Consider the following 25,203-nt stretch of genomic DNA (forward strand, 5'->3'; position numbering starts at 1 on the left):
CAACCCGTTGTTGTTATTGTATTGGTAATGTATTTGGGGCCCATGGGTGAAATTCCTTAATAACTACATGTGCGCATGCGGCCGCATGCCGCACGCGTTTGCGCATGCGCACAATTGTTTTTTTTGTTTTTTTTTAAAAACAACCGACAGCCAGCTCTGCTTTTTACTTAGCATCGGCTAGGCTAACGCTCCTCCCCCGTACAAAATGCTCTCTCTCTCCGCGCTTGGCGACGAGGAGAGCGGGGCGGCCGCCGAGCGGAGGGCTTGACAGCGCCGCGTTGTTGACGTCCTCTCCCCCACCCCCACCCTCACACTGGAGTTATTATGCTCTCGCGAAAGAAGAGTAAAAGCGAGTCGTCGAAGCCGGCCGAGGTCCACGGGAAGTATGTGAAGAAGGAGACGTCGCCGCTCCTCAGAAGTAAGCAACAGGCTGCTGGATAGTTAGCCTAGCCTAGCCTGCTAGCGATGATGTAGTACAATTCCTGCCGTTTGCACCTCAATAACAACCCCGCAAGTCACAGTGAGGATGTGGGCACATTTAGGCACACCTTTTTTGTCAAATTGTGTTGAGCTTAGGCCACGTTTGAGCGCACTTTAAAACTTTTAAACAAGCCAGCTGCTGTCCTGGCACCCGAGCGTTAACACAAAAGTTCTCCGATACTATTGTCGTCAGTATTTATAGCTAAAATTCAAGTCATATGATAATGGCAATCATAATCTGTTGTCACATAATGTTTTAGTTTGACCCGTAATGTCACATTTTGTTTCAATGTCCCCTATTGTGTCCCATTTTGTTCCTTATGTCCCATTTATTTCATTTCGTCCCATTTTTCTCCCTCCAGATCTTATGCCCTCGTTCATCCGTCATGGCCCCACCATCCCCCGCCGCGCCGACGTGCCGATGCCCGACATGGTGCCTTCCGCCTACCCGGCGGCCCCCGGCCGGGAGCCAACCGTGTCCCGCAGCAAGAGCTTCCTGCGCGCCCCTGTACCGCTTCCGCCGCATGAGGCGGCCCGCCGCGAGAGCCATCGCTTGTCCGCGCCGCCGTACCTGCCGCGCAGCCTGGGCGAGCTGCCGCACGAGTACGCCGGCTCGCTGCAGTCCTTCTTGACGGACGGCGGCCCCGTGTCGGAGAACGGGGACGCCGGAAGATACTACTACCACCCCCAGGAGGCTTCCTACTATGACGGACGGCAGCCCCGGAGGATGACTGAACGCTTCCCGGACGACTACCGCTACTATGAGCACGGAGAACACAACTTCCAAAGACTGCAGCGGCAACACACGCCCCCCACACCCAGCAGACCCCCCTCAGGTAAACACCAACTGTGTTTTGTTATTTTCCACCTCCGCAGGTAGTATCGGAGGCAGGAGGCTGCCTCTGTTTAAGGGCCACTGTACACCGAACGACGCGGTCGGGGACAGTCTAATCAGAATCAGAATCATCTTTATTTGCCAAGTATGTCCAAAAAAAACACACAAGGAATTTGTCTCCGATAGTTGGAGCCGCTCTAGTACGATAACAGACAGTCAATTGACAGAGAACACTTTTGAGACATAAAGACATTGAGAAAAACTGTCACTGGGCAATAAAGGGTTGCTAGTTATCTGGTAATGCAGGTACAATTTTTTATTTTTATTTTTTTATTTTTTTTCGGAGACAATTGTGCAAAAAGATGCAGAGTCCTCTAGCACTTAGAGCAGTTTGAATGACTAATATAGCAATAGTCCGGTGCAGAGTCAGCTGGGATAAGCTCCAGTACCCCCGTGACACCAGTGAGGATGAGCGGTACGGAAAATGAATGAATAATATTTAACTATGTTTACAATTTCATATGTACCTTTGGCACCTAAGCGAAGCATGGTGAGTCTCTGGCAGCAAAATTCACCAGTACAATCATTTATTGAGGTGATCGATTGTTGCCATCAGCTTCTCAAATATACACACTTTTTCCTTTGTCTCCAGTTTCGTCTCTTTTGTCTCGTTTTATATGGCAATCTGTGTCGTTGTTCGTGGTTCAGTAAAAAAACATGCAATTGTGCCCGTATGTTTACATACACTGGCAGAATTTTTAAGATGTATACCATCCGTTAAAGAAAACATGAGTGATCTTAACATGTTTTCATTTTCAATGGAAAATATAAATATAACTTTTAAGGCGTTTTATAAAAATATTCATCCATCCATCCATCCATTTTCTACCGCTTATCCGAGGTCGGGTCGCGGGCGCAGTAGCTTTAGCCGGGACGCCCAGACTTCCCTCTCCCGAGCCACTTCCTCCAGGTCTTCTGAGGGGATCCCGAGGCATTCCCAGGCCAGCTGAAAGAAGTAGTCTCTCCAGCGTGTCCTGCATCGTCCCCAGGGACTCCTCCCGGTGGGACGTGCCCGGAACACCTCACCGGGGAGGCGTCTGGGAGGCATCCAAATCAGAAGCCCCAGCCATTTTAGTTGGCTCCTCTCGATGCGGAGGAGCAGCGGCTCTACTCTGAGATCCCCCCGGATGACCGAGCTTCTCACCCTATCTCTAAGGGAGAGCCCGGACACCCTGCGGAGGAAACTAATTTCGGCTGCTTGTTCTTGATCTTGTTCTTTCTGTCACGACACACAGCTCGTGACCGTAAGTGAGGGTAGGAACATAGATCGACCGGTAAATAGAGAGCTTCGCCTTTCGGCTTAGCTCCTTCTTTACCACAATGGACCGATACAAAGTCCACATCACTGCAGACGCCGCACGGATCCGCCTGTCGATTTCCCGTTCCATTCTTCCCTCACTCGTGAACAAGACCCCAAGATACTTGAACTCCTCCACTTGGGGCAGGATCTCATCCCCGACCTGGAGAGGGAACGCCACCCTTTTCCGACTGAGGACCAAAAAACGGGGAACCGCATGAGTTGGCCCTCCCCCACAATATAAGTAACAAGCGCCGTCTTGGACCGTTCGCCGGAAATTGGAATTACTTAGTGATAATACCTTAGCCTTTTCTAGCATCACTACATCGTGCAGGTAGTCCTTAAGCTATGACCACAACCCGAAAACTGCATCTTACCCGAAGTGTTTTGTTATTTGGTCTAGTGTCTCTGTTGCGGTGACCCGTGTGCGGGTTGAGCATCGAGGCGACAGCGATTTAGACGGCTCCACTGCGAAGTGGCCCGCTACTAGCGGCTCCGGTAGTACTTGTTAGCCATTATGCACTTGTGGAGTGGCAGAGAGCCACTCACCAGTGCGAGCTAAGGAGTTCGTTTGACCACGGCGGGGTCGTCCAAAACATCAGCGCCTCGCTTGGAGTGTTTGTGTGTGGGTCTCCCCACATAAGAAACATGGGAAAGTTAACTGTTTATTAACCATAACCACAGTGGCACATTATTCAGCCCGTAGTTGACTGCAGACACTTGAGCACACAGTGTACGAGCAAACAAATTTGATTGACAGGTGAAGGGCTGTCTCCAGCGCCTTCAGCGGACGCACCCACCTGCAGCTTAATGGCGGCCCTTATTTTTCATAATTTCCGTGCTTTATTTTTAGATCCATGGTGATCTTTGGCCTCTTAGGCGCATCATAAAACTAAACATAGAACATAATTTGTTCAGTTATTAGTTATATTTTCCCTCAAAGTTCCAAATATTTCACAAATTCTGCCAGGGTATATACACTAATGGGCACAACTGAATGTGGTGCCTCAAAATGTTGCTTTCCGATAAGAACGCTGGGGTTGCAGTTTTTACCTTGCAGCGAGTTGGTTTTTGTGCGAAGGTCAATTGCCAGGTGTGTGGGTGTGATTCGTGGACTGTAATTATTTTGGACGATTGTACAGTTCCGAGGCGGCACGGTGGACGACTGGTTAGAGCGTCAGCCTCACAGTTGTAAGGACCTGGGTTCAATCCCCGGCCCCGCCTGTGGGGAGTTTGCATGTTCTCCCCGTGCCTGCGTGGGTTTTCTCCGGGCACTACGGTTTCCTCCCACATCCCAAAAGCATGCATTTATTGGAGTCTCTAAATTACCCGTAGGTGTGACTGTGAGTGCGAATGGTTGTTTGTTTGTATGTGCCCTGCGATTGGCTGGCAACCAGTTCAGGGTGTACCCCGACTCCTGCCCGATGACAGCTGGGATAGGCTCCAGCACTCCCGCGACCCTAGTGAGGAAAAGCGGCTCAGAAAATGGATGGATGTACAGTTCCGGCCGTATAGCTCGGTTTGCGACGGGCCTAAAGGGTCCATCGTGTAATTATTCAGAGTGCTTCACTTTTTACATGTCAAACTTATTCCAAAATGAATTTCAAAATCAGTTTTGTCTATTGCAGCACCTCTTAACATCCTGTCTTGGAGGTCTGCAGACAATTTCGTTGACTTGATGCTTGGTTTGTGGTCTGACATGCACTGTCAACCGTGGGACCTTATATAGACAGTGTGTCTTCCCAAATTCATGTCCAATTAAATTTACCGATTAAGCTGCAGAAACTTAACAAATAAAAAAAAAAAACTCCCAAAACGTTTTTCAACATTGTCATTATGGGGTATTAGGAGTAGAATTTGGTGGGGAGTTATTTATTTTTTTATTATGGAATAAGGCTGTAATATGATATGTGGAACGTGGAAGTATTGAGGTTCATTGAAATCATGCTTTCGCCTTCCCACTATCCCCTTACACACTGAGTTTTGTGTCGCCCCTTTAAAACTCTCTTTAAACGGAATTTCCTTCTGTCTAAACGGCATTGACGCAAAATGGGTCGTTGGGCAGTTTTCCACGGCCCTACAGGTGGCGCGTGAATTGGCACGGCCGTGTTTCAAGATAGACCCCGGCCGCATGATCAAGTCTTTTCACATCAGCGCCGCTGGTTCCCGGCGCACGTCACGCTTAATTAGGCGTGAGAGGAATGCAGGCGGAGGCTTCTCGGGAAGCCACACAGCGCGCTTTGCTTCATCTTGTGTGTTTGAGCTCTTTATCTTACTGAAGATGACAAACATGTGATTGTGTGCTCTTCTTAAGGCATCCAGGGTACGTACACATCAGCACATTTGTGTGTTTTGCTATTGGCCTTCTTCTCCACACAAAAGGGCAAAAAAATATATTTCTTGCAAAGGCAAGAAATATATTTAAGGTGGCAAGTTGCAGAAATTGTTTGCAAATCTTGTTTGGTTTCAGGAGAAATAAAGCTAATCCCAGAGGGGGGAGGGGGGGGTGATTTTCAGATAAGGTGGTGGGAAAAAATGTCTGCATTTGCCTTTCACGCTGAACCCAACTATAGCAACAGTAAGTGAATGTTCTTTGTCCAGTCTCTGACACCACGTCTGAAGCTTGCAAATGCATTGCTGGGGTTATAGGTTTTAATCACACCTGTTGCTCCGTCTTGTACTTTACAGTCTCTAAGTACGTCCACATGGACAGATTGAACTCATTCACCGCTAGCCTTCCCAATTAACATGGATATTAGATTTCTAAAGCCGTCAATGGCAGTGAATGTGTTAAAAAACATTGATGTGAATGCGGAGGATTTGTTTTTGGTTTGTTTTTTTGATCATGGAGTAAGAACTGGGAACATTTGGAGGCCGATTTCAGACCTTGATAACTATTGTCTATATTTTGTAGTTCGGTAATTTATCAGGGGACTGTAAGAAGACCCTGCTTGGGATGTCCAGGATCATTTACACTGAACAGATCTGACTACAAGTGCAGTGAACCCCTCGTCACTAAGCAGATTGTCATTTGCGAACGCAACAAATATTTCTGTAGAACATAAAAAAATAGTCACCCCGCTCTTTCTAAGGGGCCATGTTAGCAGAGGAGTATCTAGCATTGCTGATAGCAATGGCTGATAGCGAACAGCAGCGCAATGAAAGATTCTTAGAGGCCTGAAAGCCAGATGCAGCTCCATTGGAGAAAGCAGGGGGAGAAACTTCTCAAGATGATGCAGAGAAAGGTCTGGATCACTATTGGCAGTGGCGGAAGTTCACAGGTGATCAGCTGCTAGCAGCTAGCTGCTCAATGTAAGGTACAGTAAGTGAACAAAGATCGTCACTTGTTTATGTGTATTTCACGTAATAAAATGACTAACAGCACAGAAGCAATTGGTATTTGTACGGATTGTGAAGCAATGACCTAAACGCCAGCGTCCTCGCACTTTTGGTGCATTTGTAAGGGTTTAAACCATTCCTGTAGGCAATTACAAGAAACAAATTACGGAGGGCTCTCTACTATTTGCGACAGGTCCCTAAAAGCGAGGGCTCACTGTACCAAAAACTAAACATTTACTTTGGACTTGGCCTTCTAAAGTGCAGGAAATGGCCCACACTACGATGATGATGATGATGGTGAGTCTGTTGCGGAGGAGGCGGAGTACATTTCTGTGGTCTGCTCTCGCATTCTTCTTCACTCACCAACTTCCAGTGACCCCTCTCTCTCTCTCTCTCTGTCTCTCTCTGTCTCTCTACTTACTGTCACCGCCTTGTAAAATGTATCAGATTCACTTTAAACGCCATTTTGACTCCCATACACTCTTTTCAGGGGGTGCGATTGTGTGTCGCACAGCTGTCTGCTTGAGATAATTCGCACACAATGAATACGTCTGCTTCAGGGGTTTTTATTGTTCAAGCTCCAAGTCGCACACATGAAACAACACGCCCACGTTTCCGATAACATTCATTGAATCATGCCGTCAAGCAAGAACAGTCTTAATTTTAATGTCCCCAAGCAAAGAGGCTGCAAAGGCTTCACAATATTTGAAATAAACTAATACGGTGATTATAAAAAGTCTTCACACCCCTGCTCCGATGTCAAGTTTGAGTGATAAAATAAATCCGTTCAAAACCTTTTTTCCACCATTTCATGTGACCTGTAACCTGTACAACGCAATTGAAAAAAATGAAATATTTTTCCATCGGAAAATGATTGATGGTGATTATGACTGTGTGTGTGTGTTCAGAATTAATTATCAATTAATTATCACATTCACACTTGTTGCAAATTTGAATAAGCACATACCTGCCAGCATTTAATGTGCCGGTGCCGCTATTTAACCCCGAATAAAGTTCAGCTGTTCTAGTGTCGTTTCTGAAACTATTTTTATTTGTTTGTTTGTTTATTTATTTATTTATTAACGGTATGCCAAGAATCGAACAATGAATTTGTGGGTACCTTGGTTTTAAGTTCATAGTTCAGTACACGTTCAATAAGTAGGAACAAATTGTGCCTCATATTCCTGGTCATTCCCAATTTTGATTTTGATTTTTAACCCTCCCAAGAATCTCCTTTACTCTCACGCTCTAGCTCTCCTCAATCAGTCAATGTTTGCTCATTTTGCTGAGAGAAATATTTGTCATCCTCCCCGCAGGCATCGGTCGAATCCAGGCCAAGTCGCTGGGGAACCTCTCCAGCCTGACAGCAGAGGACCTGCCCCTCCCCACCGGCTGGACCGTGGACTGGACCATCCGTGGCAGGAAGTACTACATCGACCACAACACCAACACCACGCACTGGAGCCACCCGCTGGAGCGTGAGGGGCTCCCGCCGGGCTGGGAGAAAGTGGAGTCGGCCGAGTTTGGCGTCTATTACGTGGACCACATCAACAAGAGGGCGCAGTATCGGCACCCTTGCGCTCCCAGGTACAGTGCTACTTTGACTTAAGAGTTTAATTTGTTCCATCTCCATATTCAGAACTCAAAACACTCATATTTCAAATTAACTTTCCCCATTACCATTAATGTAAATTCCATTAATATGGTCCAGCTCCCCCCCACCAAAAAAATAAAAATCCTATTTTAATAAGGAAAATAGCACTGTACAGCATTATACTGTACTGTGGACCCTCGCTATTTGGGACTAGGACTAGCTATTGAGTCCTAAGGCTGGTTAGTCCTAACTAAGCCTTGTTGTATGAACTGATGAAGTCTGCTCAGATGAGAAGCGAAACATCTTCTAAGACAACCAGAACAGTTCAGTTGCGATCGGTTCGATCCCCAGAGAATAAATGCACACTGGCTGCCTGGCCTTGGCGGAGGTCTTTGATACAGCGTGTTTGTGGGCCTGAAATTAGATTTTCTAAAATGAAGGCCTTCAGAATGACACTTAACCTTGAAATCTGTCATTGTAAGGTCTTAAAAATGTCACAGGCACAGTCAAACGTTTTCTTTTCAAAGAATTTGATATATTTTCCTAAAACATCTTAACTTTGATCCATGTTCTTGTAGCGTGCCCCGCTACGACCAGCCACCGCCTCTGCCGCCGCCACCTATTACCTATCAGGCGCAGCCCCCCGAGAGGAACCAGCCGGTGCTGGTGCCGGCCAACCCGTACCACACCGCCGAGATCCCCAATTGGCTGCAGGTTTATGCCCGTGCCCCCCTCAAGTGAGTATTTACCTTTACACAGGCACCGGTCCATCGACTTAAAATGACCGTACACCTTAATCACAGTTGGTAACAAAGCGAGGTTGTTGTTTTTTTTTCTCCTCGCATGACCACTATTTACAAGCGCTGGAGTGCTTGTAAATAGTCTGTTGCTGTAACAACAGCAACAGACATTTTAAGAAACAATTTACAAATGTTTTAAAAATGTTTTTATTTTTTTTTTTACTTTTTATTTTATTTTTTTGGGTGCCGTTCTCTCGCAAAACCAGCCAAACCTCCAACGTCGAACACTCCCAAGAAGTGTCACATTTTGTAGTTCAACTACAATGTTGTCAAGTCAAACTAAAGTTTTGATTTCAAACCGTCCTTCATCATCAGGTCACATGAGACTTCTGTTAATCTCGCAAATCATAATCGTAAGGATGAAAATGTGTTTTGTGTTTTCTCTGAGAGGATATGGCGATCAGTACAAGTTGATTATTGATGGTAAAAAGGTGAGAGTACCTTTATTTGGTTTTAGCAGTTATTTTTCTTATACTTGGATGACGGTTTAGAATGTAAAAACATTGCCTGGAACAAATTTGGTAACCGAATAGTAACCAGGGGCAGTTCATTGACTTAACTGCAGATGGGGCCGTGTTCTTCCAAGCACATTTTTGCAATATTAAAACAATGCAGTGTGGAGTTTAAAGCCGAACAAAAATAAACACTCATGGAAGAACAGGCGTCACTGTAAAGCTTGCATTTATTGGCCTGTCCGCCTTAGACAGGTGTCATTGACTCAGCCATTGCGGTTTGCCCTCACTTTGATAATTCGAAGCGGAGCGACGTCAGTGACAATTGCTTAAGGTGTCTCGAGTGTCATCAGCAGGTTGCAACAAAGATGCGGAGAGACTGGAAGAGTCACAGAAAGGCTTAGAAGTGGACAAATTGTCATGGAGCAAACATCTGCTGTGAATTCTGCCCCTCAGGTTCTTGTTAAAGAACAGCAAGCAGTACAAAAAGTACTGAAACGTTGATAGTTGAACATTCAAAGGTTGGGAGAAGGTCAAATTAAGTTAAACTGTAGAGATTATAGTGCATTTGAGGTTCATCCTGGAATTTCACCCAAAGTCCCAATATCCCAATAAAATGTACACTAGTCACTTTTTGTGACTAGTGTACATTTTAATTAACCACTTGTTGGTAAAAACAGCTAATTAATGCAACAAATGTTACAGGACTCTTGATAATGTAAATGCTCGACGGGCTGGATGTGGATGAATATCGCCAAACAAGTATACAAGCAATTAAAAAGTCACTTTTGCATATTTCCCCTTATTTCTAGTCCAGGAGTGTCCATGAAATGAGGCACAGTCACGACATTTTTCTTTGCGTTCAACGTTGGAGGTTCCACAATCAAGCATTGTTGTTTGTGTCTTGCTGGAGGTCAACGCTTTTAGTGCTATTTTTATAGTCGGTCCTGAACTTGTACAGTGAACCCCTGTTATTCGCGGAGGATAGGGACCGAGCCCTGCTGTCAATAGCGGAAATCTGGGTTGACTGTTGACGCGCCCCCTTAAAAGGGGTTTGTAATTGCATTAGTTTCCACAACATGGCGGCAAAGCACTTCAAACGGAGGATCATAAAGCATCAACACCATCTATCTAGAATCTACACATTTATTAACCCATGTTACATAAACGTAACGTCTATTCAGTAGTTGAATTATTCAACAGAAACAAACCACCATCAGATGAGGCTTATCAATAGTATTAGCCAGCATAACATCCTAGCACAAACTCGTGTGACATGGACAAACAAATGCACCTTTGCTCTTTACACAAACGGTATTAAGTCATTAAAACTCACTTTGTACTATTTAACTACATTAATAAACGTTCGGTGATACAGGCAAATTGTCATGGCTAAGTAGACCACACCGCCTAATAATAGTTTGTCGGGAGATAAGCAAAACCAAACTCACTTTTAGTTTGCACAAAAATGTCCAACAAAACTCTCAAACCATCAATGAATTAAACCTAACAACAACACCACCGAGATTCAAATAGATGGTGCCAAAGAAATACTTTTATCGCATTGGCTTGAGCACAAAAACATTGAATTGACAAGTTGTTGAGCGAATAACAGAGGATCGGTTGCAAAAAATCAAAATCTGCAAATTGGTGAATGCCGAACCTTGAGTATGCAGGGGTTCACTGTATTTGCAATCCTTTCTATAACCTTGACCGGTGTAGATGCTAGTCAGTAGATGTCGACACAATGGACGTCCTCCGGCGCGCTCGCACGACGCCACACGTGAACCGAGCTCTCCCGCCAGGTACGACCACATCTTGAAGTGGGAGCTCTTCCAGCTGGCCGACCTGGACACGTACCAGGGCATGCTGAAGCTGCTCTTCATGAAGGAGCTGGAGCACATCGTCAAGTCGTACGAGGCGTACCGCCAGGCGCTGCTCTCCGAGGTGGAGGCGCGCAAACAGCGGCAGCAGTGGTACGCCCAGCAGCCCCCCGGCAACAGCTTCATGTGACCAAAACGCTCCGCCCTGTGTGCCTTTGCTTTTTCATCAAAATATATCAACTATATAGAAACTATATATATATATATATATATATATATATATATATATATAATTTTTTATTTTATTATTATTATTTTTTTTAAATACACTTCTGGAAACACTCCGATGAAGAAGCTATGATGTGGCAGGACTGGCAAAACAATGTTGTGCCTTTTTAAACGGTGAACCAAAACGCCGACGTGGAGGAAGACGGGCAGCTTCTTCGGATTCTTGGCCCTTTGTGCAGTTTAAAACATTTTATAAAGACAATCCACCAAAACACGGGCGATATTTAAGTGTCGATAAGGAACGCATCTTTATTTAATTAAAGATAAGCATCACCTCGGAAAGATAAGCTACTGGAACTTTTGGAAACACTTTCATGTAAAAGACTTTAAAGTTTTTGTTAAAGTTATTTTTTGTCTTTTGTCAAGACTCTGTTACGCCTGTTATCTTTTTTTTTAATTATTATTATTTTTACGATATTCCGAAATGTCTCAAAGCCATATGTTGCTGGTTGAATAGGACACTTTGCTACCAGCAGGAAATTTTGAAATATCATATTTTAATATATTATTATTATATCTAAAAATGTGTATGCAGGTTCCGCCCGTTCCTATGGGGATTTAGTAGGATTTTGTACGAAAAGGAAACGAGCTGTAATTAGTAGTTAATGGAAAAGTAGTTTCAATAAATTAGAATATAGTGTAAAGCTTTATTTCAGCAGTTCAATTCAAAAAAAGTGAAACTCAAAAGGTTCACTACACACAGGGGGAAATATTTCATGATTATATTTATTTCCATAATTTTGGTGATTGTTGCTTTAAGCTCCCAAAAACCCCAAATTCACCATCTCAAGGAATTAGAATATAAAATAGAAATTAGGTGTGAATTGACCCATTTTCCTCATCTATATAATTGAGTTTCCACTTTTTGAATCAAACTACTGAAATTATTTCACATTTATTCTAATTTATTGAGAGCTGGACCAGTACATTGGCTTCATCACCACAAATCCAATATGTTTTAGCTTGCGTTGAAACTATACGCGTTAGTAACATTGCGAGAGAGCTCAAATCAGGCCAAAAATCAAATCTTTTACTTCAGTTTTGATAACGTCTCATCGAGTTTTGTGTCAAAAGACGATCAATAGTTTGAACTGACCTTAGTATTGGCTTGTGATGGTTTTACATTGTGGTGACCCAGCTGGGTCACCGCTCGTATTAACAAGGCTTAACGTTTCGTACGGTTTCCTGATACACCCACGAGAGAACGTGTCGAAAGGATGTTTGTAACTCAGAACGGTCTCCATTTTGTGCGTTTTGCCACAAAATACACTACAATAACAACGAGGTGGAGCCCAAACGGAGTCAAGCTGCAGGTTATGTACAACCTGGTGTAATAAAACCTCATGTCTGCTTTCTACCGTGCTGCTGCTCTTGTTTTCGCGCTCGCATCCCGAGTCACACAGCACACAACCCTGGAGTCTCCCGTGAGTTTATAATATTTTAATATTTAAACGGACGAACATGAAAGTCATGAAAAGGTGCTTTGAGGGCAACACGATGATGGCGAAATGCTACTTTGCGACACACGGTGATGAAAGCCTTCCATGCTGACGACGCGAACACCGTGGAAGACTGCGGAGCCTTTAAATCAGCGGTGGGGGGGGGGGGAACCTGAGCAATGTGAAATTGAGTAGGCATGTCTATCATGAGTAGACTCGCGCAAAAAAATCTCAAGAAGCTAAGTCTGAAAAGACAGGAAGTCTGCCATTTTGGTTTGAAGTGGATGTTTTGACTTGGGAAAGACCTTGAGAAAATCTGGCCCCCAAAATTAGTTTCCCTTAGCAATGTGAAATTTGGTAGACTTGTCTGTCATGAGTAGACTGTGTGGAAAAAAACAAAACAAACACTGGAAGTCTGCCATTTTGGTTTGAAGCAGATAATTTGCGTTCAATTAGGCCATTTCCAGGAGTCTTTCAAAGACAGACCACTCCGAGAGTTTGTCCCACCTCTACACTAGACAGACAGACTACACGGATTATGGCCGATGTGCCGCAGGTTCCCCAGCCCTGCTTTAAATAGTCAACCGCTGGAGGCGTGAAGTCCGTAATAAATGTGCATGACAGTGCTGCAGATGCAAAACGGGGACGTGAACAGTCGCCTTAAGCCAAATAAACGTGCGTCAATACAAAGACAGAAAGTTGCGGAATGAGGATCCTTTCCCAAAAACAACCACCACCTCCGCGCCAAAGTCACGCGACACGCCCACCCGACACAACAATGGTCACCGCCCGCCACGTCTGCATGGCGACGCGCCCACACTGTGGGATGTCGCGTCAGGCGTGTTATTTTCAAAAAACAAAAAAAACACATTTCACAAAAAATCACTCGTAGCTCTTTTTTCTGTTTCAAACTTGATCTTGACGACACACATTACAAAACATCCACGCCATGCGGACAATGAGTTATATAGTTTGTAAATCCCCTCACCAGATAAAACATCAGGTACACCTGGGCTTCATGAGAGCAAATGCAAGAATTTTATATTTGAAATGTTTATTGTTGTTGTTGTAGTTTGTGGCAGTTTGTCATATTTTGGCTCGCTAGATCCTGTACAGTGTGTCCACAAAGTCTCTTTACAACAACAAAAACTAGGTCTATTCTTTCTATACATCTGCTTTTATATTAATTCAATTGTTCAATTGTAAAGAACCTTTATGGAAATCCTGTGCAGTTTTTTTTTTTTTTTTTTTTAAGGGGGGAAAAAAAACATTTATTTTTGAGAAATTAAGAAATATGACAAATGAAAAATAAACCAATATGAGAGACCAATATATTAAAATAATGTGACATGTAGGCTATACAATTACAAATATATAATTGAAAAATCTGTTAGTGGAATTATAAAAAAAAAAAAAATGCACTAAGCTACAGAATGTGTGCAAAACCTAAAATATTGTATTAGATATTGTGACCTATAACGTGAACAGTTCAGTAAAATATGAATAAAAAACAATAAGCTTGTTGCATTCATGCACACACCCACTCTAATAAAAACTATAAAAATGTAAACTATAAATAGAGTTTTTAAATTATAATGTATACATATTGTAAAAAAAAAAAAATACATTGAAAAAATAAAAATGTAAAATTATTGGGGTAGTAAAAATGTACAGTAAGTTACCACGTGTACCATATTTTTAAAATATTTTAATCAATACAACGATTTAAAAAAAACTTTTAAAATGGAATAAGTGTGTTGTGTACATGCAATCACCCTATAGTAATAAAAACTGTAAATGTGACAAGCTATGAATCAATTTGAATAAATATTTGTAAGGGGATTCAATTCAATTAAAATAAAAACCAGTATCTGCAGAGAAATCGACATATTAGAAATAAGATGTATGATAAAATATCACAACTTGCTTTCAAAGTACTTCCGGTGGAAATGTATTTTTCGGCTAATTTAGGTCGTTCTCTGACTGTCGACGGCGACGACAACATCAACAAAAGAGCATTATCAGCGTTTGTCTCGGCTCTCATGAGTGTGCAGGTGTCCCTAATGAAGTGACCCGCGCGAGCACAGTTTGGCGTTGAAATATGGCATATGACATACTTCCCCAAGAAGAAAAACACAAACGAGGCCTGCGCTCCCCGCCCCCCCCCCCCCCCCATGTGGTAAGCAGTTTCAGCATTTATTTGATATCCTACTCGTGTGCCGAATTGTCCATGTCCTAGTCGCGCTCTTTGTCCTCACTAGTAAGACAATTCAGCACACTACACTAGAATGACTGTCTTACTAGTGACATTTCCCCCCCCCCCCCACTACTGTATGATATTTCTGTGCACTAGTAGAGCAACTATGTTACGAGTGAGGCAAAACTGTGCACTCGTTGACATCTGCATGATTGTAGTAAAACTAGTGAAGCGTTATGTGTTAACTCGTAGAATTTTATCGTGTCACTCGTCGTAGTTGTAAACTAATGTTTTGTGTCACTAGTAACCGAAGAAAACATCATTAGTAAGAATTATTCTACTAGTGCGCCCTGGTCATTCTACTAGTGCACCGGGTTAGAGATACTCCGATCATCGGCCGGGCGATCATCGGCACCGATATTCCGAATTTGGCACATATCGGCTTTTCATTCATTTATTTAATTGACGGCTGATAAGAGATCCATTTAAAACTGGGTAAACTTCAGGGAAGTATTTATTTAAATATTCGGTCAAATTTAAACTGCCCCTTTTTTGTTTTAACTTAAAATGTGCTTCAATGAAGTGTTGGCGTTTGTCTTCAAAATTTGGACGCCAATATTTTCCCCGTTACAGCAAATGAATATCGGCTCCAAATATCGGTCATCGGTCTCCTTGACTACTAATAATCGGTATCGGTCTATCTCTAATTGACTTACTAGTGAGGTCAAAGAACGCAAATTGGTAGCAGAAACGCGCAAACAGCTTTCCATACCCCAGCCCGTTTTCTACCTCCCTGTCCGGGTGGTGATTGGCAGCTGAGCAGGAGGATGCTGACTGGCGAAGATGCTCAGGAGTTTGGGTGGCGTATATGTGAGCACTGTACAGTCCGTGGTGAGCGGGGTTAAAAGTAGCCCGTCAGTCCCGCTTCCTGTCGCGTTCCTCGGCCGCCGCCGCCGCGTCATCGGCGGCCTGATGCCCAGGGAAGGCGTGCTGGTACAGGTGCCTGTGATTGGCTGCTACGTTGTACAGCTTGTGCAGCGCCTGCATTGCGGAGAGGGCGCAGGAGTCACAAGATGGTCACATTGGAAGAATGAAAAAAACATACCACGCGGGAAGGATGAAGAGCAACTTTCTTACCTCATTCGTGCTCCCCTGCGGAGGCATCAAAGGGAAAACACATGGTGAGTCAAGGAATGCGATGCAATGTCACTATGTCACGGAATTAAAGATTGGTGGCATCTGGTGGCTGTTTGTCTGCATTGCACCTGCCAGGCTACTTGGGTGAGTACGAAGATTTGTTGTTTTGACTGAGAGTGGGGGATGACGGACAAATGAGTGGAAGGAACGAATGGATTCAAGAGTTGGGACGAGCGATGGATGGAGAAGACAAAACAGGTAGATGGGCGAACTGATGGATGGGATGACGGACAGGCGGATGTAGAGATGGAAGAGCGATGACGAGAATGGTCAAACGGATGGAAGGACGTATGGATGTTTGAACGGGTGATGGAAGAACCGGACGGATGTGCGTTGCGACCGACCTGGTCCCACAGCGCCCCGGCCACCTGGTCAATGACGGCCCCCAGCTCTCGGTACTCCCCCGAGTATCGTATGTAGGCCCAGGTGCAGAGCGTGATGAGGGCCAGGCCCAGGATCATGTTGCACAGGCTGGCCACCACGTCCACGCCCACAAAGCCCGTCACGCCCGCCGCCACATACATGACGAAGATGACCACGAAGAGGGTGGCGGGCGTGCGGGCGGCGTGGAAAATGTTTTTGGAGTCATTGTGCTTGATGTACTGGACGAACACCTGGTCCACCTCGCCCGCCAGCTGCTGCAGGTAGCGGCGGCTGAACTCCTCGCCGCCCATCTTCTTCACGCCGCGGAACAGAGCCAGAGCCTCCTCGCGGATGACGGTGTGGCGCGCCTGCAGCTCGCTGGGCGCCAGGAAGGGACGGTCGCCGCCGCACACCTGACGGAGGACAGCGGGAGATGTTAACGCCGATAAGCGGGTGGGCGCAGGCCTTCCGGCCGCCGCGAACGCACCTCCTCCATCTTCTTGTTGTACAGATCCTTGGCCGCGGCCACCGCCGCCAGGTTGTTGGCCTCCGCCGTGGCCTGACACAAACCACATTGTTAGCCTTCGTTCATGCATCTTTAGTCATCCATCATCCAGCCAATGTCCGCCCATTGGACAAACTCTATAGGAGTTGACCCGAACGGTATCACTTCTAACCAAAATGGCAGACTTCCCGTTGTCTTCCTGGCTTCTTGAGACTTTTTTAGTAGTTGTACTCATGAGGTCTACCCAGTTACCTGAAGCATGGATTTGGGATGAGGCAGCTCCTCCCCCTGGTAAATCTTGATGTAAGCCTGGAGCACAAAGACAAGAACAGCGTTCATAGAAAAACTCTGGACGTTTCTGAAATACCGAAGTATTCCCGACCTTGAAGTACTCCAGCAGGCCTCTGCAGGTGATCTTACTGCCGTTGATCTCCTTCACATCGATGTTGCGAGGACTCAGGAGCCAGGGCACCAGAATCTTCAAGTTGCTGACGAACTCGCCGTCAATCTCTGTATTCACCGATAGACCGTTTCGTGTTTGTCAACAATGGTCGCCAGGGTACTTCTGTGTGGCTTGAAAGTATTTGACTACCGCCGGCCTGAACTGAAACCATGGCAAAAACTCGTTTGGGGTTGCGCCGCCACATTTGCCCTAAAAACATTTTATGAAATGTTCCGTTTGCTCATCTTTTGAGTAATTTAGCAAAGCTAGCTAACGTCGCTTTATACTGTCGCGCACATTTCAGTCTCAACAGAGCATGTGCGTGCCATGAATCCGAGTAACACAAATGTCAATTCATTAGCCAATCCCTCAATGATCATGTTCACTTGCCTGAATTTCCACCAGTTCCACTTTTAAATCAAATTACTCGTTGAACTGTAAATTAAGGCTGACGTTCTGTACTTTCTAAAGAGGTAACATTATGACGGGTTTTGAGAGATGAGCTAAAACATTTATTGATCCCAAAAGGAAAATTAAATCCGCAAAAAACGGTACTTAATTCTCATGCATCGAAATGATCTGAGTTTGGTCTTAATTTATTTGTATTTGCTATATCACCTTCCTACAATCTTGTGGAAATTATTTGGTGACATAATCACATCCTTATTCAGAAATACCGGGGGGAAATTACATACACATCTATTTACTCAATGTTACAAATGATTAGATTTTTGTTGTTGTTTTTTTTACAGATAGTTATCTGAATTTAATTGGTATTTGTTTTAACCCAGAAGTCTTTAGGGTTTGATCAGCTGTTTACTTCCACCAAGGCCAATAGCCATCTGGACGTTTCGTCGCATCTCTCCACTGGAACCTTTACTGGAAAATTGCATCAAGGTTGCCGTTTTCTGTCAAGCCGGCCTGCTATCAGCTGATGGCCAACGCTAGCGACTCCTTTTGCTAACATGGCGCCTTAGAAGGAGCGTGGCGTTTTGGCAGCATATTGTGGTTTTACAGAAAGCGTGAATATAAATGATTCATTCAATGCATCGTTAATAATTCGATTCTATGGGGAGGGGGAATGCGAGTAGTTGGCGAATGGCAATTGTTTTTTTTTTTTTTTTTTTTTAAAAGTTGGAGGTTTGCTGTTACTTCCTGTTTTTGTACCTTTGATCCGTCCATCAAAGTGCGGGTTGGTGGCCACCTTCAGGCCGGGGTGCGGCATCAAGAAGCTGGAGATGTTGGTGAAGCACGAGTGGATGTGTTTGCGCACGTTCTGCAGCTCCTCGTGCTGATTCTCTGAGATCTACGCGCATGGTTTAAAAAAAAAAAAAAAAAATTAAAATACAAGTCACTTTTTAAAGGTTTCCATGGAAAGTCACATCTTTGACCGTTTGACCTTGAGCCTCTTTTCCAGGAATTTCATGCCTCCCTCCTGTCCATATGGAAACTCATACGGGAAGCTCCAGTCTCGGATGAGGAATATCATGGACTGGGAGAAAGAAGTAAATCAGGGTAAGATACACGATTTTAATGAGTACTTGTAAGAATACTAGGCCAACGTACCTGAAAAGGTTTGAGGAACGTCTCCTCCATTGCGAGTCGGCCGTACTCTGTGAACAGCTGTTTGGCAAAATGTGACCGACGTTATGATCGGATTTATCAATAAATCCATCCATCCAGCTTGCACAATTTGTGAACCTGTCGCTTTTTCAATCTGTAATATTTTATTTGTTAAAAAATTGTAAAAAGAGAATGCATTGAATGCATTTGCCACACGCGGCTTCACCTATTCGCTGATTTTTTTTTTTTTCCAAATTTTTCTTTTCAATCATGATCACAAACATCCCATTCTTTACCACAACAGGGACTACAAAGAGACACCTTGAGCCACACGCTGCTTCACAAAGTTTAAAGACCTAATCTGATCATTTTGAAAATGTACCTGCAGGTGTTGTAGGTCATCTTCTTGGACGTTCTGGGAGATGTTGTAAACCTACACATGGTACATCATTTTGTAATATTTTATGAAGCAGCTTTAAATGAGCTAGCTGTATTATGCTTTTGTGTCACAGTTTAAACAGTTCACCAGGCCTCATCACGCCCCTCAAACTGCTGGGCCAACAACTTTACAGCGCAATCAAGTAAGTGCCATTCATTATCAGCTAATGCTCTTATCTTAAAATAAGTGACCATAAAGGAGCTACAATGTCAAAACAAAAACAGAAAATATATATATATTTTTTCTTTTCATGAGTCCGCCTAACAAGGGGGAAAATGCTCGAATCTGGTCGAAAACACTAAATGTGCCAAACGGCGCTACTTGGGAGCGCTGCGTGTTTCCAGTACCTGCATGGAGCTGATCATGGTGCTCAGAGCGAACACGGTGGCCGAGTCGCGCAGCGTGGACTGGCTGTCGAAGGTGCCTTGTGTGTCCATCAGCAAAACCGCCACCTGTGTCACACACACACACACAATACTCATGTACCCAGAGGTGGGTAGTAAAGGCGCAACATTTAAGTAATTTCTTGGATAAACTGTACTTTACTTTTTACACCCCATTATTTGGAGGACTACTTTTTACTCTTACTTGAGTAACATTAATCGAAAGTAACAGTACTTTTACTCGAGTCAAATTTGCGGCTACTCTAGCCACACGACGCCGCAACAATAAGAGCAAACTTCACCTTGGTCCCGTCAGCCCGGTCCACCTGGAAGACCTCGCTCCAGATCTGGATGCCGGTGGTCTCCCGCTCCGAGCCGCCCCTCCAGGAGAAGCCGGTCAGGGGCTCCTCGGCTTGGCCCAGCCAGTTGTCGGACCCCTGATGTGGACAACGGGAGTCGAATTCAAATGGAACAATGGATTTATTACAGCGGCGTTCAACCCTTATTAAAACACATCCACTGCCATTGACGGCTTTAGAAGTCAAATATCCATGTTAACTGTTAACATGGCCTGGTTTAGAAAAAAATAAGATACTGATGAAAAGATATGTTGTTTGAAATAATTTCCAAAAATTATGACTAAAATATTTTGGAAAAAATGGGAACCCCACCCCCAAAATGAACGTGACAGTCCGTGCGTTCTTGGCCGGGGTACCCACTTGGTTGTACATGTACCGCAACATGAAGTCCATGAGGAAGGACTTCCCCTTGCGGAAGGCCCCCGCCACCGAGATGGCCGCCACCTCGCGGTCGCGCACCTCCTCGGCCAGCAGGATGCGACTCAGCGCCGCCTCGTCCAGCTCGAAGGTGTGGTCGTCCTTCACCAGCAGCACCTGGATGGGCCGGGCCCGCCCGTCGGACTCTTCCTCCTCCGAGCTCCAATCATACACGTTCTTATCCCCCAGTGACCCTGGGGAGAAAAAAAAAAAAGAACATCCCTGTTGTTACTTTGCTGTTTCTGCAATAGCCAACGGCCGCTCTGACAAGAACACAAGTTTCTTGTTGTTGAGCTTCCATGGTTACAAAAAAAAAGCTACTTACTGGTTCACTGAGAATGACTTACTCGACATGTTTGTGTTAAAATATCCATCGCTCAAAGAGTTATCGCACCAGAACATTGATGCTATTCCCGTTAGCCAATCTATGGCGTTGTGCATTGTGCGTTAGCATTAAGCGAGCAGACTTTCGTAAGTTTTGTGCTTCGGTTGAATTTTCTGTTGAAACTTCAATAGGGAGTGTCAATAAACAGCTTGAGGCAGGATTTGTTCAATATCTGCTCCCAACTTGTCCGACGGCTTGTATCTCGAAAAATTTCTCACTCTGGTCGCTGGTAAGTTGAGGTACCACCATATTTGCATACAAGAAATAGTCATATTTTCCAAACAAATAAAACCCCACAAATAACTCATTGTTGATCATGATATGCATTTCTATGACTTTTTTTTTTTTTATTGTGTTATATTTTGGGTTGTAAATGTTTCAAACAAAAATGTCTGCAAAAAAAAAAAAAGACCTCGCCCAGGCGTTGCCTTCACTGCTGCATCTCACGCCAGCTGGCTACATACAACTGGGTCACCCCCTTTACAAAATGCCATAGGCAAAAAAAATTTTCATACATTCTGTTTTATACATAGTAGTAATAACACAACAGGCCTCCTGAAGGTGACTTCTTGCGCCCATTACATAATTACACGTCTGATGCTCGACACTGAAAACTCCCATTTTATTCTATAGGCCTTAAAGGAGACATTTACGTATAATTTCCCACTATCTTCGTCCTTTTCTGTTTTAAGGCTTGCCGTTAATAATCGTTTAAGATGAAGAAAATAACCCCCCCCCCCCCCACACACACACAAATACAAATGACGTCGCGCAGGAGGCCGCGCTGTTAACACCCATAAAAAGATGAAGAATATAGAGAAAAACAATAGATGTTGGCACGTACACTCACCCCAGCTGTCTCTGTCTTTGCGGTGTTTCGCCATAGCGCGAGCCCCCCGCACCCGAAATATGTACAATGATAACCAAAGTTACAAAAAAAAAAAATCTCCTCTCTCTGTGCTGTTGTTGCGTCCGCTAGTGCTGCAGCTTGTAGGATGCGCTCATGGGCGGCAGGGAGGAGGATGCGCCTGGAGAACAACGCCGAAGAGATTGCAGGACGACGACGGCGAGGGCGAGGGAAGAGGAGGATGAGGAGGAAGATGATGGCGTTCGGACGCACCGGGTGTGACGCGCAGAGATGCCACCAGGGGGCGCGCAAGTCTGTTGTCCAGGCCCGTTCAACGGAGTTACTGATACACCGGCTCAACAATCGTTTGCGGCGAAGCGTAAAATAAAATAAGCAAGTAAAACAACTTAAATTCAAATGAACAAAATGTATTGGAAACGACTAAAATGTGAAAGCTGATTATCACAGACATGTAAGATTCACTTAATATTCTCAATTAAGTACTGTTATATTATCTGTCCACACGGGTTGCTGCACTGTTGATGTTGAAATATCCTTGACCTTTTGTAACCCCGTATCTGTTCTGTCTCTCTGTCTGTCCCGTCAAACCCTTTGCTTTGCGGCTGCATTTTCAATAAAAATCACAATATACTGTAAACGACCGCAGAGGGACTATTTCAAACTCCTCTGTTGTACAGCAAAACTGTTCCAGTAGAAAAAGGCATACCGATCCACCATTCTGAAAAAAAGAAAAAAAACAATTGATGATGTCCCATTCACGGATGATCGTTCTGCTGCCGTTTCTGCGGGACCCTGTGCAAATGTGGTGGAAACACAGACAGTATTATCAAAAGTGGTGTATTAACGAGTGTTATTGAACGCGTCACCAGGATGCTCTACGTCATCTGTGTTAGTATATTCCACCAGTAGGTGGCGGTAAAACACGAAGTAACCTGGAACATGAGATGCCTTCGGCGATTATCGTAAATATGAGAACAGCAGACGATAACTCGAGGTATACTTTACTGGCTATATGATTTCTGGATATATGATTTGGATTATGGTCATTTGCATATTCGTCGTCACCATTTTATCAAACGCGGCGTACAATTTCAATTTTCACACTCCCGAGAGGGCATTTGGACGAGGTGTCATTGAATGCATCATCGTTTTATAAACGAGTCCCTGCTGTTACTACATTCCACCGTTAGGGAGCAGTAAAACACAATGAAACCTGGAATGCACGATGCCTTTGTCGGCCGTCGTAATTATAATAACATTGATAACTAACTCGAGATTTTAATTTAATTTCAGACGCTCCAACATTCTATTCTAAAGATACGACGTCATACAAACGTCCGGGTTATAAATTATCTGGATTTTTTTCAGCACCTGCCGCATATTCTGTGCAAAAAAAAAAAAATCACGTATTTGTCACGATACCAAAGATTGAGGTGGTTACTGCGAGAGTCCATTTTTGACGAAGTGTTCATGAACGCATCACCAGGATACAGAAATTTACGGAGATTAACAGCAGCCGACTGTTGTTGTTGTTGTTGTTTTTTTTAAGCATTGGCGTATTAAACCAACACACATGGAATTATTAGTATTATCCAAATTTTGACGCTTGTCGTCATTATTAGGAGCAAGACTGCCTTCTGCGAAGCTGTCAACCGAGCAAGGAGGATGACATGCCCCAAAGAAGTTGGTGGCTGCGACTACTGCTGCTGAGCTCGGTGGCTGCTTGGCCGAAAGAGAGCCACTGAGAGCCGCCTCAACTTTTCCGAACGCCTCGGTAGCAAAGAGAAGACGCCCGCTTTAACGACTCTTCTTTTTAAGGCATTATTCGACGCTAAAAGTGTCGAATGAACATTTGAAAAAAAAATAATGCACGGCCGAGTCCTCCACGCGAACGGTAAGCACGGGGAGCAGGCTCAAGTTTAGAGAAACTAGCCGTTAGCATTAGCCGGGATGCTAACTGCCCCTCCACTTCACCGTTTAAATCAAATGGTGGATTTAGACCAGGCTATTTCCTGGAGTCGTAGGTGTCAAGCTAATGTTGTGGGACGTGCTTTAACGTAATCAAAACATGTTTTATTAAATTATTCATGCCGTTAGATATACCGAAACGCATTTTAAAACGCGTGTTTGAATTCATAGTAACTCTTTTGTAATTTCAACACTTTACCAGCAAATAGACTGCACCCTGACGAAATTCTATGCAGTGCAGACGTTTAGCGTTCATGTAAATGCTGCATATTTGATTCAGTATGTCTTTTTTAATTTTTTTTTTTTAAAGATACCAGTGTAGCTTATTGGTCATTTGTAATTTACATGAACTGCACTAAGATGTTTTTTTTCCCCCAGTAGTTTTAAAGTCACCAAACTTGTCTTCCATTCATCCTCATTAACAGGCCTGCTTTTACCACGGTAGTTTACTTCCTTCAGCCTTTCTTCTTTCCTTCATTTTCTATCATCCTAGTGTATTTCCTTCCACCCATTCTCCCCTCCATCATTTATCATTCCATTATTTCCTTTCCTTTCATACATCCTAGTTTCTTTCCTTCCTTTGTTTGTATCATCCTTGTTTCCTTCCTTTCATACCATCATTTTGCATCCATCCTTCCTTCCCTTCATATGATCTTTGATTGCCTTCTTTTCTTAATGTTTTGCCTACTTTTCTTAATGTTTCCTTCCATGAATCATTCCTTCCTTCCTTACATACCATCTGAGTGATCCTTTTTATAATCTCTCCTATCATCCTTTCTTCCTTCCTTCCTTTTTATACCAGCCTAGTAGGGCTGACCAATATGGATACAAAAAGAAAAAAAGAAAAGACAATTCCCTTTTGGCAGAATAAAAATTCGATAATCAATTAATCGGCTGATTAAAAAAACATTTGTTTTGGTCCCTTAATGCTTATACTGATAAACATGAATTATAGGCAGAACATTTGACTGTTTTACAATACTTTCTTTTAGCATTGGTTTAACTTTGCACTAGAGGAAAAATTGGCAAAAATCGGCTATTTTTTCAGATTAACAAAAAAAAGTTTAAATATCATTATTTTTGTCATATGTTGGAATGTTAATGTGTAAATAAATAAATACATAAATAAATACAATTTAAAAAATGGCCGAATTGACAAGGGCTAATGTTGGTTGATTACTCGGTCAGCCCTGAATTGTAGTTTCCTTCCTTTTAATTTTTTTTCCCCTTTCTTCCTCCCCTATTTTTTTACCCTGCTTCCTCCTGCCCTTCCCCCTTCTTTTTTTTTTTATACCATTCCTTGTTTCCTTCATTTATCTAGCCATCCTTCTATACCCCACCTTCCTTTGTTCCTTCCTTCCATCATTCTTGTCTCCCTTGCTGGTTTCCTTCCTCCTGCCCTTCCTTCATCTTTTTAAACCACCGTATGTATGTGTGTGTGTGTGTGTGTGTGCTGGAGTCTAGCCCAGCTATCTTCGGGCGAGAGGCGGCGTACACCCTGAACTAGTCGCCAGCCAATCGCAGGGCACATGGAAACAGACAACCGTTCGCACACACATTCACACCTACGGGTAATTTAGAGTCTTCAATCAACCGACATGCATGCTTTTTGGCATGTGGGAGGAAACCCGAGTACCCGGAGAAAACCCACGCAGGCACGGGGCGAACATGCAAACTCCACACAGGCGGGACCGGGATTGGAACCCCGAT

At 44.0% G+C, this 25,203-nt stretch overlaps 3 protein-coding genes across 10 annotated transcripts in view; 2 read left to right on the forward strand and 1 right to left on the reverse strand.

Moving 5' to 3' along the window:
• Positions 1 to 187: 187 nt before the first annotated feature.
• On the forward strand, positions 188 to 12,564 carry sav1 (salvador family WW domain containing protein 1). The gene is made up of 5 exons (XM_061696406.1): positions 188 to 418; positions 843 to 1,316; positions 7,328 to 7,598; positions 8,184 to 8,342; positions 10,663 to 12,564. Exons 1-5 carry the CDS (start codon positions 325 to 327, stop codon positions 10,868 to 10,870), a joined length of 1,206 nt encoding a protein of 401 aa, XP_061552390.1. The 5' UTR covers positions 188 to 324; the 3' UTR covers positions 10,871 to 12,564.
• A 2,002-nt stretch (positions 12,565 to 14,566) lies between these two features.
• atl1 (atlastin GTPase 1) lies at positions 14,567 to 21,777 on the reverse strand. The gene is made up of 14 exons (XM_061696405.1): positions 21,508 to 21,777; positions 20,216 to 20,466; positions 19,799 to 19,933; positions 19,461 to 19,565; positions 19,057 to 19,107; positions 18,678 to 18,734; positions 18,511 to 18,603; positions 18,279 to 18,417; positions 17,052 to 17,179; positions 16,922 to 16,978; positions 16,652 to 16,723; positions 16,146 to 16,577; positions 15,742 to 15,756; positions 14,567 to 15,645 (listed from the first exon to the last, which is right to left on the reverse strand). The coding sequence occupies exons 1-14, from the start codon at positions 21,539 to 21,541 to the stop codon at positions 15,520 to 15,522; spliced, it is 1,695 nt and encodes a 564-aa protein (XP_061552389.1). The 5' UTR covers positions 21,542 to 21,777; the 3' UTR covers positions 14,567 to 15,519.
• Positions 21,778 to 22,995: 1,218 nt separating this feature from the next.
• The window catches only part of map4k5 (mitogen-activated protein kinase kinase kinase kinase 5), a 35,939-nt gene continuing 33,731 nt past the window's right edge, over positions 22,996 to 25,203 (forward strand). For all 8 annotated transcript variants that reach the window (XM_061695960.1, XM_061695962.1, XM_061695963.1 and 5 more), the window contains exon 1: positions 22,996 to 23,419. The gene's annotated coding sequence lies outside the window, so the exon portion shown is untranslated. The remainder of the gene's footprint in view (positions 23,420 to 25,203) is intronic.

Source organism: Phycodurus eques, chromosome 14 (assembly GCF_024500275.1).
Source record: "Phycodurus eques isolate BA_2022a chromosome 14, UOR_Pequ_1.1, whole genome shotgun sequence".
Taxonomy (NCBI): Eukaryota; Metazoa; Chordata; class Actinopteri; order Syngnathiformes; family Syngnathidae; genus Phycodurus; species Phycodurus eques.